At 55.4% G+C, this 13980-nt stretch overlaps 1 protein-coding gene across 8 annotated transcripts in view; it reads left to right on the top strand.

Annotated features, from left to right (window-relative positions):
• PTPRF (protein tyrosine phosphatase receptor type F) overlaps positions 1–13980 on the top strand; it is an 83875-nt gene that overhangs the window by 58717 nt on the left and 11178 nt on the right. For 3 of the 8 annotated variants that reach the window (XM_084787087.1, XM_084787084.1, XM_084787082.1), the window contains 11 exons: positions 1054–1359; positions 1909–2102; positions 4802–4828; positions 6187–6304; positions 6380–6958; positions 7583–7680; positions 7853–8106; positions 8193–8286; positions 8848–9066; positions 9421–9575; positions 12005–12120. In XM_084787087.1, coding sequence (XP_084643213.1) covers positions 1054–1359; positions 1909–2102; positions 4802–4828; positions 6187–6304; positions 6380–6958; positions 7583–7680; positions 7853–8106; positions 8193–8286; positions 8848–9066; positions 9421–9575; positions 12005–12120 — 2160 coding nt within the window. The remainder of the gene's footprint in view (positions 1–1053; positions 1360–1908; positions 2103–4801; positions 4829–6186; positions 6305–6379; positions 6959–7582; positions 7681–7852; positions 8107–8192; positions 8287–8847; positions 9067–9420; positions 9576–12004; positions 12121–13980) is intronic. The other 5 variants (XM_084787085.1, XM_084787083.1, XM_084787089.1 and 2 more) reach the window with 3 other exon arrangements.

The following is a 13980-nucleotide window of genomic DNA, read 5'->3' as shown; positions in this document are numbered from 1 at the left end:
GTGGCTTGCTGGCTGCCGGTGTAGCTTCAGGCTCAGTGAGAGGCCCTGTCTCAAGGGAAGATGGTAGTAAATGATAGAGCAGGGTACCTGGCATCATCCTTCAGCTTATACACACAAGCGCACACACACACACACACACGCATACACACACACACGCATACAAAGAAAGATGAGGCAGTGAGCTTGAGATATTGGTGAGAATGGTGAGCTGCGGCACCTTAAATCAGAGCTGACTATTAAGGGCTAAAGGATGAAAGTGGGTGAGAGTGGTCCCCGGGGATAAAGAGTAGAATGCTGGGACCCTGGGGTGACTTTTCTGGCACGAGGCAGGCTGTACAAAAGGAGGTAAAAGTCCACAGTTTGGGCGGTAAGGCCATTCCCAGCTCTGGTTTGGAGTTCTGCCGCCAGCGAGTGGATGTCTGCTGAAGTTACCTGGGCAGGGAGTGGCAAACTGGAGGTAAAAGGAAGTTGCTGTATTGGACGTGGTGTCTAGAGAAATCACCAGACACAAAGAGAGTACATACTTGCCACCTGACACCTAAAAAAAAAAATCTGTTGAATACTTTCTTTCCAAACTGCAGGGGCCACTAGCCCATCCCTTTGTCTAGCCTCAGACTTTGATGAGCCTAAGCACAGAGACCATGTCTGTCCACAGAGGCACTGGTTAAGGTCATCTTAAATCAAAAGAGACCTTTGTGCTATTTATCCCCAGAAGAGAATTATATTTTCCAAGTTCTGGGGTTTATGTGTGTGTGTGCGTGCATATATATTTGATACCATGTTTGTGTGAGACGGCATATGCATGGGAGAGACGCTGTTAGAACTCCATATGCGCGTATGAGACACTGCACATACTGTGTGTGTGTGTGTGTGTGTGTGTGTGTGTGTGTAAGAATAGAAAGCTAATTCAGAGGGAGTTAGACTGTGGCAGCAGCAGTATGCATAGAGGGCCTCAGGATGGCTGGGTGAGTGTCCAATCCCTTGTTACTTGGTCACTGTGCCTGTGATCCCCACCCTCCATTTGCCTGCTTTCCCCCCATTTGTCTTCCCCAGCCCCATCCGCCCCTCCCCAGAAGGTGACATGTGTGAGCACGGGCTCCACCACAGTCCGGGTAAGTTGGGTTCCGCCGCCAGCTGACAGGCGCAACGGCATTATCACCCAGTACTCTGTGGCCTATGAGGCAGTGGACGGCGAGGACCGTAAGCGGCATGTGGTGGATGGCATCAGCCGTGAGCATTCCAGCTGGGACCTGTTGGGCCTGGAGAAGTGGACGGAGTACCGGGTGTGGGTGCGGGCACACACAGATGTGGGCCCTGGCCCTGAGAGCAGCCCGGTGCTGGTGCGCACCGACGAGGATGGTAGGCTGCACTGTTGTGAGGCGGGGTGGGGAAGGGATCGTCCCTCCTCAGGACCTGACAGACTAGTTTCCTAAATTTAGGCTTCATGGTCTAAACTCAGGGGAGATGTAGCTGGTGGGGTGGCCCATGTCCAGGTCCTGGCTTGTGGCTCATCTCCAAGGTATCTGAAGCCGTAAAAACCTTAGACGGCTGTGGCAGGAGAAGCAGCCCCACCTAACGTGAGAGCCAGGATCGGGAAGATGAGTGCAGAAAGACTCAAGTGGCCCTTGGCTGCATACTGACAAAATGTGTAACAGATGGTGTGAGCCTGGGCCGTTGAAGGCGTGGTACCTCACCTCTGTCTGTTCTGTCACACATACACACATCTGTGTTCCCCACAGATAAGTAGTCCTGCCAGAGGGGTTGGCAGGGATCAGCCAGCCAAAGAGACAACATTGGAGCCTTTCCTGGGGGAGTGGGGGCAGAGGCCCGTCCCTAAAGTTAGCTGTACGTACCCTAAGCCAGGCTCAGTCCCCTCATGTCTGACTTCCCTCTCTCCCTGGTCCCCAGTGCCCAGCGGGCCGCCACGGAAGGTGGAGGTCGAGCCTCTGAACTCCACTGCTGTTCATGTGTCCTGGAAGTTGCCCGACTCCAAGAAGCAGCACGGACAGATCCGTGGCTACCAGGTCACCTACGTGCTGCTGGAGAACGGGGAGCCCCGAGGCCAGCCCATCATCCAGGATGTCATGCTGGCCGAGGCTCAGGTATGCCATTGACGGGGCTGGGTGGCAGCGTCGACAGTGACCGCTGTGTCCCTTTTACTCCCTAGAGCCCAGATTTGTTTCCTCCCCCGTCCGACCTCAGAAGTGTTTATGCAATTTATGGTCTTTGGGGCGGCCTTGGTCTGCCATATAGGAGTTTCTGAGATCAGGAGGTGTGAGGCCCAGGTTCCAGGGATACGTCGGTTGTGTGTCAGGATTTCTTAAGCTATGCTAACCTAGCCTCTGTTAACCCCTTTGCCCTGGTAGCTGGCTTAGCCACCAGTGCTCACAGCCTTGTGTCCAAAGACTCCAGGCTCCCTGCACACCGCACGGGCTTCAGTCACCCTTGTAGTTTGCAGGAAGCACATTTGCTGTGGCTCTGAGCTGTGCTGTTGTCCCCGGGCAGTTCTGTTCTGACTACTCCCTGTGCCACACAGCCAGAGGCAGACAGGGACTTAAAGACTTTCTCTATCCTCTTTGGCCTCAAGCCAGTGACCGAGGTGAAGCTCTGCAAATAATTACCTGAGTGTCACTTGTCTCCTGACCCCTGATGCTTATCTCCAAGGCCGAGCCTGCTGGAAGCCTCTGACTTCCTGGGGGTTCTGCCCACAAGCTTACGGTGAGGTCCTGGAGTATTGTCACCCCAGCTTGCTGTTCCATCCAGGAGCACAGAGCACTGTCAGGTTATATGTGACGTTGTGTGTATGGCCGAAATGAGCCAGCAGGTGGGTGGCGGGGCTTGGATGGGAGGCCAGATCTTTGCCCTGAGGGAAAGGAGCATCAAGAACCAGAAAAACTGTTGTCTGCCCTTGGGTCTCCTTGTCCAGAACCAGGTGCTAAGGACTGTTGGGCTAGCACTAACTCCCAGCAGGAAGAGCCTGGATTCCCTCTCCACCAAGCCTGAACCCCATATTCAGGCTGTGCTGAGGGATGGGCTCCCACACAGACAAACAGCCTTCTTGCCTTTGGCTAGGCTCCACCCTCTGAGCCAAAATTATTTTCTGCCCAGAGGGTGCCCTCTTTCTTCTCCCAACCTGCCTGTGGCTGAGGGACCCAGGGGTGGGGGCCGTGGGTGTGTTCACCACCCTGCATTCCTGGGGCAGGTTGAGGGCTCCTCACAAAGTCTCAGCAGACACACCCGCCCAGAAACATCCAGAGAATGACTCGCTCCGGCCCCTCCCATCCTAGGAGTCTGGCGCCACAGCTGCAGCCACTGGGGTTCTAGGAAAGTCACTTCATGTGCTTTTGTGTGCTGGTCCCCAGCAGTTTGATGTGTGTTAGGCAATAAGATCAGGGATCTTGTCCCTGTATTTGTTTGTGTCCTTTATAAAGAATATAGCCATGTAGGCTCCAGGGAGGCCTTGCAGCCTCCTGCCCCGTGGGACTAGGTCATTCTGCTTTGGGCCAGTGGGAGACCAGATGGAGCACTTATCCAGCCTGGCCGGAGGGCCTAGGTATCCCCTGTGTCACTCTTGTCAAGGACACCCCATCCTGCCCTTCTCCACCCAATAGAACCATCTGTGCAGTCCTGGCCTCCAGTAAGATCAGAGAAAAAACATGTGATGTGTCCTCCCACCTGGGGTGTGCAGCCCAGCCTGTCCCCACTGGGCTCCCTCTATATGAAACTTGACACTCTCCGCCTCCTTTTGTCCCTTTTCGTGGTTTTTCTCCCGTAGTTTTGTCTAGCCATCCTCTTCTCTTTCCTTCCCTCCTCTCCCTACTCCTCTTGGCCTGCCTGCCCCTCAGCTTTTCTTTTCTCACTGCCTGTCATAGGAGAGGGTACACGTGATGACTCCACACCAGGGCTTGAGAAGCCCAGGTCTCCCGTCACGGAAGGAAACCTAACAAGAATTGGTCCCAGCCCACTCTGAAGTAGACACGATCATTGGGGGAGTCTTCATGGCTTGTCCTATATTCTGTCTCAAAGACTTTATGGCAGAGCTTGCCAGACAAGCAGATGATCAGGCCACTCCAGCACCAGGCGGGTGGACAGAGGCCAGGCCAGCTATCAGAGAGTAGTGTGCTGGAGGACTCCAAACAGGGCCTGTCCTTCAGTGGCCAGCCCCTAGCTTCGAGACCACGGACGTCGCGTCGTGGGCCTCAGTCCATTTGTGTGTTCCCCTAGCATATCTGGGCATACTGCCTAGATGTTACCGCTGCCAGCCATGAAACTCACCCCAGGCACCTGTGGAATGGGATTTGGGCCTATGAGGTCTCTCTGGCTCTGGGGTAATGCCCAGGCTCTGAGCTGGCTACTTACCCTTGATAGTCTTGCTGGCAAACCTGACTCATGGCCCACTCTAGCCATAAGTCCAGCACTTGTGTTCTGGGACACTCCTTGGCTCAGGTGACTTTAATGTATTATGTCAGCTAAGAGTGGAGAAGATAGATAGATAGATAGACAGACAGACAGACAGGATGCTGGGACTCCAGGCACAGCAGGCTATGAGGTCGTCCCTTAGTGTCTTCCCTCTCCTTGAGCTGTCAAGCCTGTCTCCACATCTGACAGGCCGTCCTGTCTCCCTGGCCTCGTCAGGCCTGGCACACACAGTTGGTACTCAGGGACCTAGAGGGGGGAGTGATGCTGGGCTGTCACCTCAGTGGGCACTTCAGAGCTATCTGTCAGTCCTCCAGGGCCAGGTCCTCTCCAGGCCAAATCCTTCACCATCCTGTCTCCCTTTCTTTCCCTCTCCTGCGGTCAGTGGAGACCAGAGGAGTCCGAGGACTATGTAAGTAACAGGTGTGCAAGCACGGGCAAGACTGGGTCAGGCTGGGCTCATGGGACACTCCCCCTCTCCCAGCCTGTGTTGCCAAGATCCACAGGGCACCAGCCACATCCAGAGAAAATTGGCATGTAGACATGAGCACCAGGCCGAGCAGTGATTGGCGTTTCCTCTAATCCGTACTCCTCGCCTGTCGAGCGGCAATTTGAGGCCAATGTTCACAATCGACCAGGACCTGGCCCCTGCTCTGGCCAGACAGGGATGGAGTTAAATCCAATCCTGATCGTTAGGCCTTATTGATCCCTGGAGTGAAAAATCACCTGCTCAGGCCCAGGCTGGGAGAAGCACTGGGGAGTCAGGTCCGGCAATGGTGCTGCTGAAGCCCCAGCCCTGGAAGACCCTCCAGCCTGGGCAAGCAGGGCCCTGCAGAGGGTTGTTGGCATCTGCAGTTGGCCCTCCTGAGGCTTAGAGCTGGAGGGACAGCAGGACTGGTGCTGACAGTACTATTTCTTCTCCACGGTGGTACCCTTCCTTTCTTCTCCCTGCTCTACTCTGTGTGGCGTGGCTTGGTCTCCTGTGGTGTTTCTCCGCATGTCCGGAAACAACCCCTTTGCTAGATGGCTGTGTGGGTAGGATCCGCCAAGCCAGAAGGAAATGGAATGGCTGACTTTCTCTGGCACCAGTGGGAACAAGGGAAATGTTCCCGGGTTTGAGGAGTTCTGTGTCCTGTCTTTCTCCCGCTCTCACGTGGTCTCCAGAGGGATTGGATAGCATAGTCACTGGAGTAGACGGGGTCACTCTAACTTAACATTTTGTGCCTTGGTTCTCTCCTCTATCGTGTGTGTGTGTGTGTGTGTGTGTGTGTGTGTGTGTGTGTGTGTGTGTACGTACACACGTGCGCGCGCAGGGGGGGCATATTATGTTTGCATTAGTGTCTATCTATAAGCTGCCTTGCACCTGCTAGTACAGGAGGGTCTATAGTCTGTCATCTGCATGCATGTACGTGACAAGGGACATGCAAGGTGCTGGGCGCGTGCAAGGCTCTGTCCTGGTTTATGTGTGTAGGGATCTCATGAGGTGCCACTCACAGTACAATGGAGTGAAAGAAATAGTGTGGCCCTTTGTTCTTCTCTGAAAGGAAGAATGAGCTGTCTGCCCCAGGCATGGGGCTTCTGGTGTGGGTGGCATGCTCCTAGTCCACATCCGACCTGGCTGTCCTGCCTCCAGCAGAGTAAGGATTTGTCCAGCTCCACCTCCCAAGACCCTGCTCCTGTGTACCTGGCGCAGCCTTGGCTACAGTGTGACTGATGGTCTTAGCTCCTCACCCAGTATGATGGGACCTGCCTTTCCCCCTTCTCCTTCAGGAAACCACCATCAGTGGCCTCACCCCGGAGGCCACCTACTCCATCACCGTTGCTGCCTACACCACTAAGGGGGATGGTGCCCGAAGCAAGCCCAAAGTGGTTACTACAACAGGGGCAGGTGAGTGAGGGATCAGGGACAAAGCTGGGTGGGCAGCAGGGAGGGCGGCACCAGAGCCCAGTGCGTGCTGTTCAGTCCCAGGACGGCCCACCATGATGGTCAGCACCACAGCCATGCACACCGCGCTGCTGCAGTGGCACCCACCCAAGGAGCTGCCCGGAGAGCTGCTGGGCTACCGTCTACAGTACCGTCGGGCCGACGAGGCACGGCCCAACACCATAGATTTTGGCAAGGATGACCAGCATTTTACAGTCACCGGTCTGCACAAAGGGGCCACCTACATCTTCCGGCTTGCTGCCAAGAACCGGGCTGGCCCGGGCGAAGAGTTTGAGAAAGAGATCACAACCCCCGAGGATGTGCCCAGTGGCTTTCCTCAAAACCTTCGAGTGACAGGGCTAACCACATCTACCACGGAACTGGCCTGGGATCCACCGGTACTGGCAGAGAGGAACGGGCGCATCACCAACTATACTGTGGTCTACCGTGACATCAACAGCCACCACGAACTGCAGAATGTCACTGACGATATTCACCTTACACTGTTTGGCCTCAAACCGGACACAACTTACGACATCAAGGTCCGTGCACATACCAGCAAAGGCGCCGGCCCACTCAGCCCCAGCATCCAGTCCCGGACCATGCCCATGGAGCAAGGTGTGTGCTGCGGTCACGGCAATGCCTGCCCAAGCGTGACTGCTCCTAGGGACCTGGGCTGTCCTTGACCCACTGACCTCTCTCGCAACTGATCCACCAGCCTCTGCTGTGTGCCAGTTCAGTCTCTCATGACCGCTAACCACTAATGAACAGGTGACCTCTGCTGTCCTTGACCTACTGACCTATGCTGCTGTGACCTTGATCCACTGATCTTTCGCTGTGTCGCCTCTCTAGGGTGTGCTGCTCACTGTACTTTGGCTTGTAGCACTAATCTTTTGGGGCCTAACCTACTGACATCCAGAGGCCATGCTCTGAGTGTGGCCACATGCTTCTCATGACCACAGCCCACTGACCCCTGCCTACTATGACCTGGTGTCGCAGCCCAGGCTTTCACCCATGCTCTTGTGGAGGTCTGGCCGTGGGCGCTGTGCCACCCCAGCCGGTCCAGTGCTCTCTGTGGAAGAACCTGGCTTGGGAGTTGGACCATGCAGTGTGAAGCTGACTGGGGGTACTTGGTTGTCACCCCCAGTCCACATCCCCTCTCTCCCTCCTCCTCTGTGCTTTAGCCATTGTCACAGCCTCTGGCCTAGCCCCAGAGCTGACTCCTTCCTCATGCCTCCACAGTGTTTGCCAAGAATTTCCGGGTGGCGGCTGCAATGAAGACATCTGTGCTGCTCAGCTGGGAGGTCCCCGACTCTTACAAGTCAGCTGTACCCTTCAAGGTGCGTAGGGACCACTGCCGACCTAGACCAGGACCCCCACACCTGCCATTCCGATCGCAGTGCACGCAGACATGTCTGCGAACTGCGTCCTTGTGCAGCCACTGCGCCCTGCAGACCTACGGAGAGGCTCCTCGCCCAGAGGCGCTAGCTGCTCCTTCTCTTCCCCTCACAGATCCTGTACAATGGGCAGAGTGTGGAGGTGGATGGGCACTCCATGCGGAAGCTGATTGCAGACTTGCAACCCAACACGGAGTACTCTTTTGTGCTGATGAATCGTGGCAGTAGTGCTGGGGGCCTGCAGCACCTGGTGTCCATCCGCACTGCCCCAGACCTCCTGCCACACAAGCCGCTGCCTGCCTCTGCCTTTATAGAGGATGGCCGCTTCTCCCTCTCCATGCCTCAAGTGCAGGACCCCTCTCTAGTCAGGTGTGCAGAAGAGGCCGGAAGGCTGGTGGGGAGCGGCATGGTAGCTACTGGCAGTGAAAGGTCTGATTGTTGCTCTGTCCAAACAGGTGGTTCTACATTGTCGTGGTGCCCATTGACCGTGTGGGCGGGAACTTGCTGGCCCCAAGATGGAACACGCCAGAGGAGCTGGAGCTGGACGAGGTGCCTAGGGAAGGATCAGCACTGAGGGGACAGCCCCATGTGGTTGGCAGTGGCCATTTTTCCCTGAGTCCTGCCCCAAGGGACAGGATCTGGCTGTCAGCCACTCCCTCTCTGGGGAGAGGGACTCTGAGGGGAACCCCCAGGCGTATTTTGAGAACTCCAGGAGGACTTATAGGGACCTCTCTGGAGATGTTTGGTAAGAATCCCACGGTATAGGAACCAGTGGCGATGTCACTGTGGCTCTTAGGGTGTTCCGAGCCTGTGGACCCCAGAGAGGCCTATGGTGTAGAGCCCACGCAGGGTTTGAACCTGAGTTGAAGTCTGAGTTCTCCTGAGCACACGAAACCACCTGTTTTCCTCCTCACAGCTCATGTGGAAACTGCTTCTCTGGTTAGGATAAGGTTATTCATGAGGCCCTTCCTCATAGGCTACCAGGAGGGTCTCCCTACGATATGAGGCAGGGAGCCCCTATCTCAGCTTCAGGAACTGATGGTCCCAGGTTATGGCCCCAGGGGCAGTTGGCTTGCAGGCCGAGTTTGACTCTGTGCTCTGTTCTGCCAGCTTCTGGAAGCCATCGAGCAGGGTGGGGAGAAGCAGCGGAGGCGCCGGCGCCAAGCAGAGAGGCTGAAGCCGTATGTGGCGGCTCAGGTGGATGAGCTCCCTGAGACCTTCACGCTGGGGGACAAGAAGAACTACCAGGGCTTCTACAACCGGCCCCTGTCTCCGGATCTGAGCTACCAGTGCTTCGTGCTCGCCTCCCTCAAGGAACCCGTGGACCAGGTTGGCCTGAGCTGGCGTGACTTTCAGAACCCTGAGACCCCAGGCTTAATCTAAGGCCAGTCTCAGACCTTAGGAGACCACAGGTCTGCATTATCTCTGAGACTCCCAACATCCTAAGAGTAGGACAGCCCTGAGGACCAAGACCTATACTAGGTATCCCGTGATGCTGGCCCTAACTTGGCTTCAGTAACCCGGTCCTGCTCATCTGCCACAAGTTGGCCAGTCTTACAGGATGTAGAGCCTGGGCCAGCCCACTGTACCCAGATGTCACTGTCCCCTGTGGGTTTGATCGGTGAGGGTGGGGCTTTCTCATGCTGTGCTCACAGCCCTTGCTGTTGCTTCACTGGACCACAGAAGCGCTATGCCTCCAGCCCCTACTCGGATGAGATTGTAGTCCAGGTGACACCAGCTCAGCAGCAGGAGGAGCCCGAGATGCTGTGGGTGACAGGCCCTGTCCTGGCGGTCATTCTCATCATACTGATTGTCATCGCTATCCTCCTGTTCAAGAGGTGAGTGGCGCTCCTGGCTCTGGAGGGACAGAGCCTGCCTCTTGCCTCTCAGGCACTCTGTGGGGCAGTGTTCAGTTGGCCACCCCAGCCTGGCCCCTGGGCGCAGTGGGAAGCCAGGATGGACGGAAGCAGCGGTTGTGTGTGTGTGCATCTGTGCAGGTTCACCTTCGTGAAGAAGGGCTGAGGAGACCCATGTGCGTCCCCAGGCATGTCTGTCTGTCTGTCTGTTTTTGTGCATGTGAGTGTGTCTGTCTCCTCTGCAGTTTTCGGGAGCCACTGGTTCCTGGTCTCGTGCTGTGCACATTTCTTCTGTCACTAGTCCCTGGGTGGTTCTCTGGCCTCCTCTCCTGCTTCAGCCCACAGAGGTCCAGACTGAGTTGCAGACCCCACATCCCATTAATATTTACACAGCAGACATTTATTTAGGACCCATTATGCCCATAGCTGCCTCTTAACACTTACCTCTCTTGGGTAGTTGTAGCACTGTCCCTGAAGGTGGCCTTCCTGCTACTTCCAGATACTTTTCTTGGCCATTCTCAATTTAAAATCTTTTTATAAGTTTGGACACAGTCACTATATGTAGCCTTGGCTTCCTTCCTTAGACTTTGTAGACCAGGCTGGCCTCAGACGCACAGAGATCTCCTGCCTCTGTCTCCCAAGCTACTCTGGGGACTGAGGTAGCAGGATTCAGAGCTAATCTGGGTAACTTAGCTAGATCCTAGCTCCAAATAAAGAAAGAAATAAATAAATAACATTGAGGTGAGGAACACTCGAGGAGGCACTCAGTGAGGAGTGCCTGCCTTTGCATGTGCACAAAAAACGTGAAAAATGTTTTAAAAGCCCAAGCTTTGAGGCTGACAGTTGAAATACCTCGTTAATTGTTGTCTTTAGCATAATTACACCAAGTAAATACAGTTCCTTTGCCCCTGGGTTCCTGCTCTGCAGCAGCCCCCCCACTTACTACCTCACCTGGCAGCTGTCCCCTCGATCTTCTTACTCACTTTCAGAGGCCCATCTTCATCCAGCCCCTCATTTACCCAGAATGCCCCGCTGGACATGTGCTGGTCCTGCAGCTGCTTACGCTGAGCCCCCAGCACCTGGCAAGTGGCTGGCTTTTGGAAATGTGCCATTCCATGGGTGATACGACACCTTGTGGAGGTGCCCACTTCCGGTGCCCTGTCATCACCCTGCCCTTGTCTGAACTCCATGATCCTTCCTCTCATAGTGGACAGACCTGTAGGTGGCACCGAGGAGATCCCACCACCACCACCACCACCACCCATTCCTGCTTGGGTTCTGATGTCTGTGCACAGAGTTAGACTCCCCTCCTGAGGTTGTCCTACGGGTACATTATCAGGGCCCCACATCTCCCTTGTCACGTGAGGGCTGAGTGCTCATCAGAAACAATGACCATTCCTTTCTTCTGTCCTTGCCTGTCTCTCGGGACCTAGTAAACAAGAAAGGTAGGAGTCGTCGTTCCTTCTCTCTTTACACGCCTCCCCCTCTACTGGTCCCTGTGCACATCCTGGGCCTACAGGGAGGGGTGGAGCTCTGAGCAGAACCCTCTTAGCCTGTGGCTTTAATCAGCAAGCTGCCCACCGGGCCAGCTCAGTAGGCTCCCTGGCTCCAGATATATCCTCATTGGCATGAGGGGCAGGCTCTTTCACGCTCCTGTTACTCCCACTCTCTACCCGCCACAGAAGATGCTCGTCCCTGGGGCATGTGCACGCTGCAGCCCTCATTGCTTCCCTGAGTCCACAGAGCTCTCCAGAACCCTCCCTAGGCTCCCATTTCTCCAACCTAATTCCTACAAGAGACCATGTCTGCACGCTGCAGAGCAGCCGGGACAGGTGTCCTGATGCACAGATGCGCAGCAGCATGTCTCCCAAGTTCTCCCTACACACTCCTCTACAAGGACTGCAGGTGGTCCCTGAGTGGTCTGTCTCTGGCCCTGTCCTTCTTAGATGGGCAGGCTGAGGCCAGTGAGAGAGGACTCTGTCCGGCTAGGGCGCCGCCTTCCCTGCCCCTCCCCTGGGCATTCACTTTGATACCTTGAGAGCCAGGCACCTGGGACCCAGTCCCTTATAATGTTGGTGTGTTTTATGTGTCATTGCATGTGTTTTTGTGGTGGCTTCTGCTGCCTCAGCTATGCTAGTCTTAAGGACAGCAGCCACTGCCCAGTGGTGGCCTGCCTCCTGTCCAGAGGACCCACCAGCCTCTCTGACCTTCCTCGCTGCACTGCTCCTGTGCGCACTCCACCCCTGCTGTCTCTCTGCCTCATCCCTACCCTGTGTTCTCTCGTGTTGACGCTGCTCTCTGCCCCTGGCTCAAGCGCAGAGATCCTCGGATAAGATGGGTGGTGGGAAGACATCTGTGGCATGCGGCTGCCTGTGCTCCAGGTTTTCACTAGCCTCTCCTTCCTTCTTCAGGAAAAGAACTCACTCCCCGTCGTCAAAAGATGAGCAGTCAATTGGGCTGAAGGACTCTCTGCTGGCCCACTCTTCTGACCCTGTGGAGATGCGAAGGCTCAACTACCAGACCCCAGGTAGGGCTGACCCCTTGGCCTCTTGCCCTCCAGCTCTGTCCTGCAGGCCCCCGTGCTCTCCACCGAAGGGCATTGAGTATACTTACTTTTTGCTGCCTCTTCCCTTTTTGTTCCCCTTGGGCTGACTGACATGACTGAGGCATCCATACCAAATAGATGGACAGGCACTGGGGGCTAGGAGGCTTCTAGAAACAGCAGTGGTCCCTGTGTGTCTCCAGGCTCTGGGTATGGACTGTAGGGGACCTTTTGGCGCTCACATCTCTGGCACAAGTGGCCATTCTGTGCGTCTACTCTCTGGCCCTTCCCACATGACCAGGCTGTGTGAAGTGAGAAACAGTAGCAGACCGGGTGGTGGATGGGGGCGCTCACCCTTGGCCCTTCCTGAGGGCTGTCTCAGGTTCACTGTGCAGGGATGTGGGGCCCCAGTTCCACACTCAGTACATGTGACTTCCAACTGTTTATGCCACCCGGAACACCACTCTTGCCCTCTGCCCCCCCAACCCCCCCTCCCCAAGAGAGCTCAGGCCTCAGCTCCCTTCAAGATGTCTCTCAAAGAGCCGGAAATCGCCTCAGTGACAGTCTCCGTAGCTGTAGCTCCAGGACCTGCCTTGTTCAGCCCCATCCTTGTTTGTATCCTGCAGTCGATTCTCGCCGGATGCCTGTGAGCACACAACAATGGAGTGAATGGGGGAACTAATGTGTGTGCACAGAGGGTTGTGTATGTGTGAGCCAGTTAGCGCTGCACATCAAATTACCCCTAAACTTAGAGGCTTAAATCAACAGTAATTATGTATCCTCTCTCGGTTTTTATGAGTCAGGAATTCAGACAGGGCCTGGGAAGATCAGTGTCCGTTCCAGAGTGCCCCGGCCCTCAGCCGCAAGACTTGAAAGCTGGGAACTAGAGTCATTTAAAGTGGGGCTGGCAAATTATGGCCTGGAGCCAAATGCGTTCCACCATCTGCTTTTGTAAATAAAGTTTTCCTGGCACACCACTACACCCGGTCCCTTCTGGGGTCCTTTGTACTTCAGAGGCCAGTTTACAAATAGAAGGCAGAAGAGACCCTGGACATCTGAAAGCCCAAAGTATTAATGTTTTTGGCCTATTGTAGTGAACATTTGCCAACCCCTGGGTGGTTTTTTTTCTGGTGGTTGGTACCTCACAGCCTTGTGACTGAATTCCAAAGGCGCAACGTGTCTTGAGAGAGTGTGCCCTGTAGACCTAGCAGGCTGCTATAAGCAGAGAGTGGCTCTGCGCGGAATGCGTAAGCACCAGGGTGGTGTGACTAGCGAGCCTGCTCTCAGAGGGTGCTGAGTCTCTCGGGCAGCATACAGGAAGTTGGGTTGGAGGTAGTGCTAAGTGGAAGCACTCACTATGTGTACATCAAGTGAAAACCCTTAGAGTATTTCTGCAGCGTTGGAATATTATGCCAAGAGGTAGCTGCGGCGAGGCAGGGGTCTCCTTGACCAGCAGGCTGAGCAGCTTGGACTTCATCCGCAGGGACCCAGGGAGTTGTGAAGGTCCTCATCAGGGGACCAGCAGGGCTGCTGTAGCGAAACCTCTGACTGCTTCTGTGGAGAGTGGACCCATGGGGATGAACTCGGGGCAAGACAGTTAAGCAATAGGGAAGTGGCCCTGGGGACAGAGGGGAAGAGCAGGCTCAGGAAAGCTGAAGGTGGCTAAGACAGAGGGTTTCAGCTTCAGCGATGCCAAGATGGCTCTGTGGCTGCTGCCATGGAGGATGTCTAAGTGTTAATAGGCTGTGTGTAGGTCTAGACCTTTGTGCTGACCTCAGCACTGAGGCCACCAACGTTGAGTGGGGCCAAGGATCATGCGGTGTCAAAGCCCAGAATGAGCAGACT

Source organism: Acomys minous (assembly GCF_964271855.1).
Source record: "Acomys minous genome assembly, chromosome: 6".
NCBI lineage: Eukaryota > Metazoa > Chordata > Mammalia > Rodentia > Muridae > Acomys > Acomys minous.
This window is presented reverse-complemented; position numbering and strand designations above follow the sequence as displayed.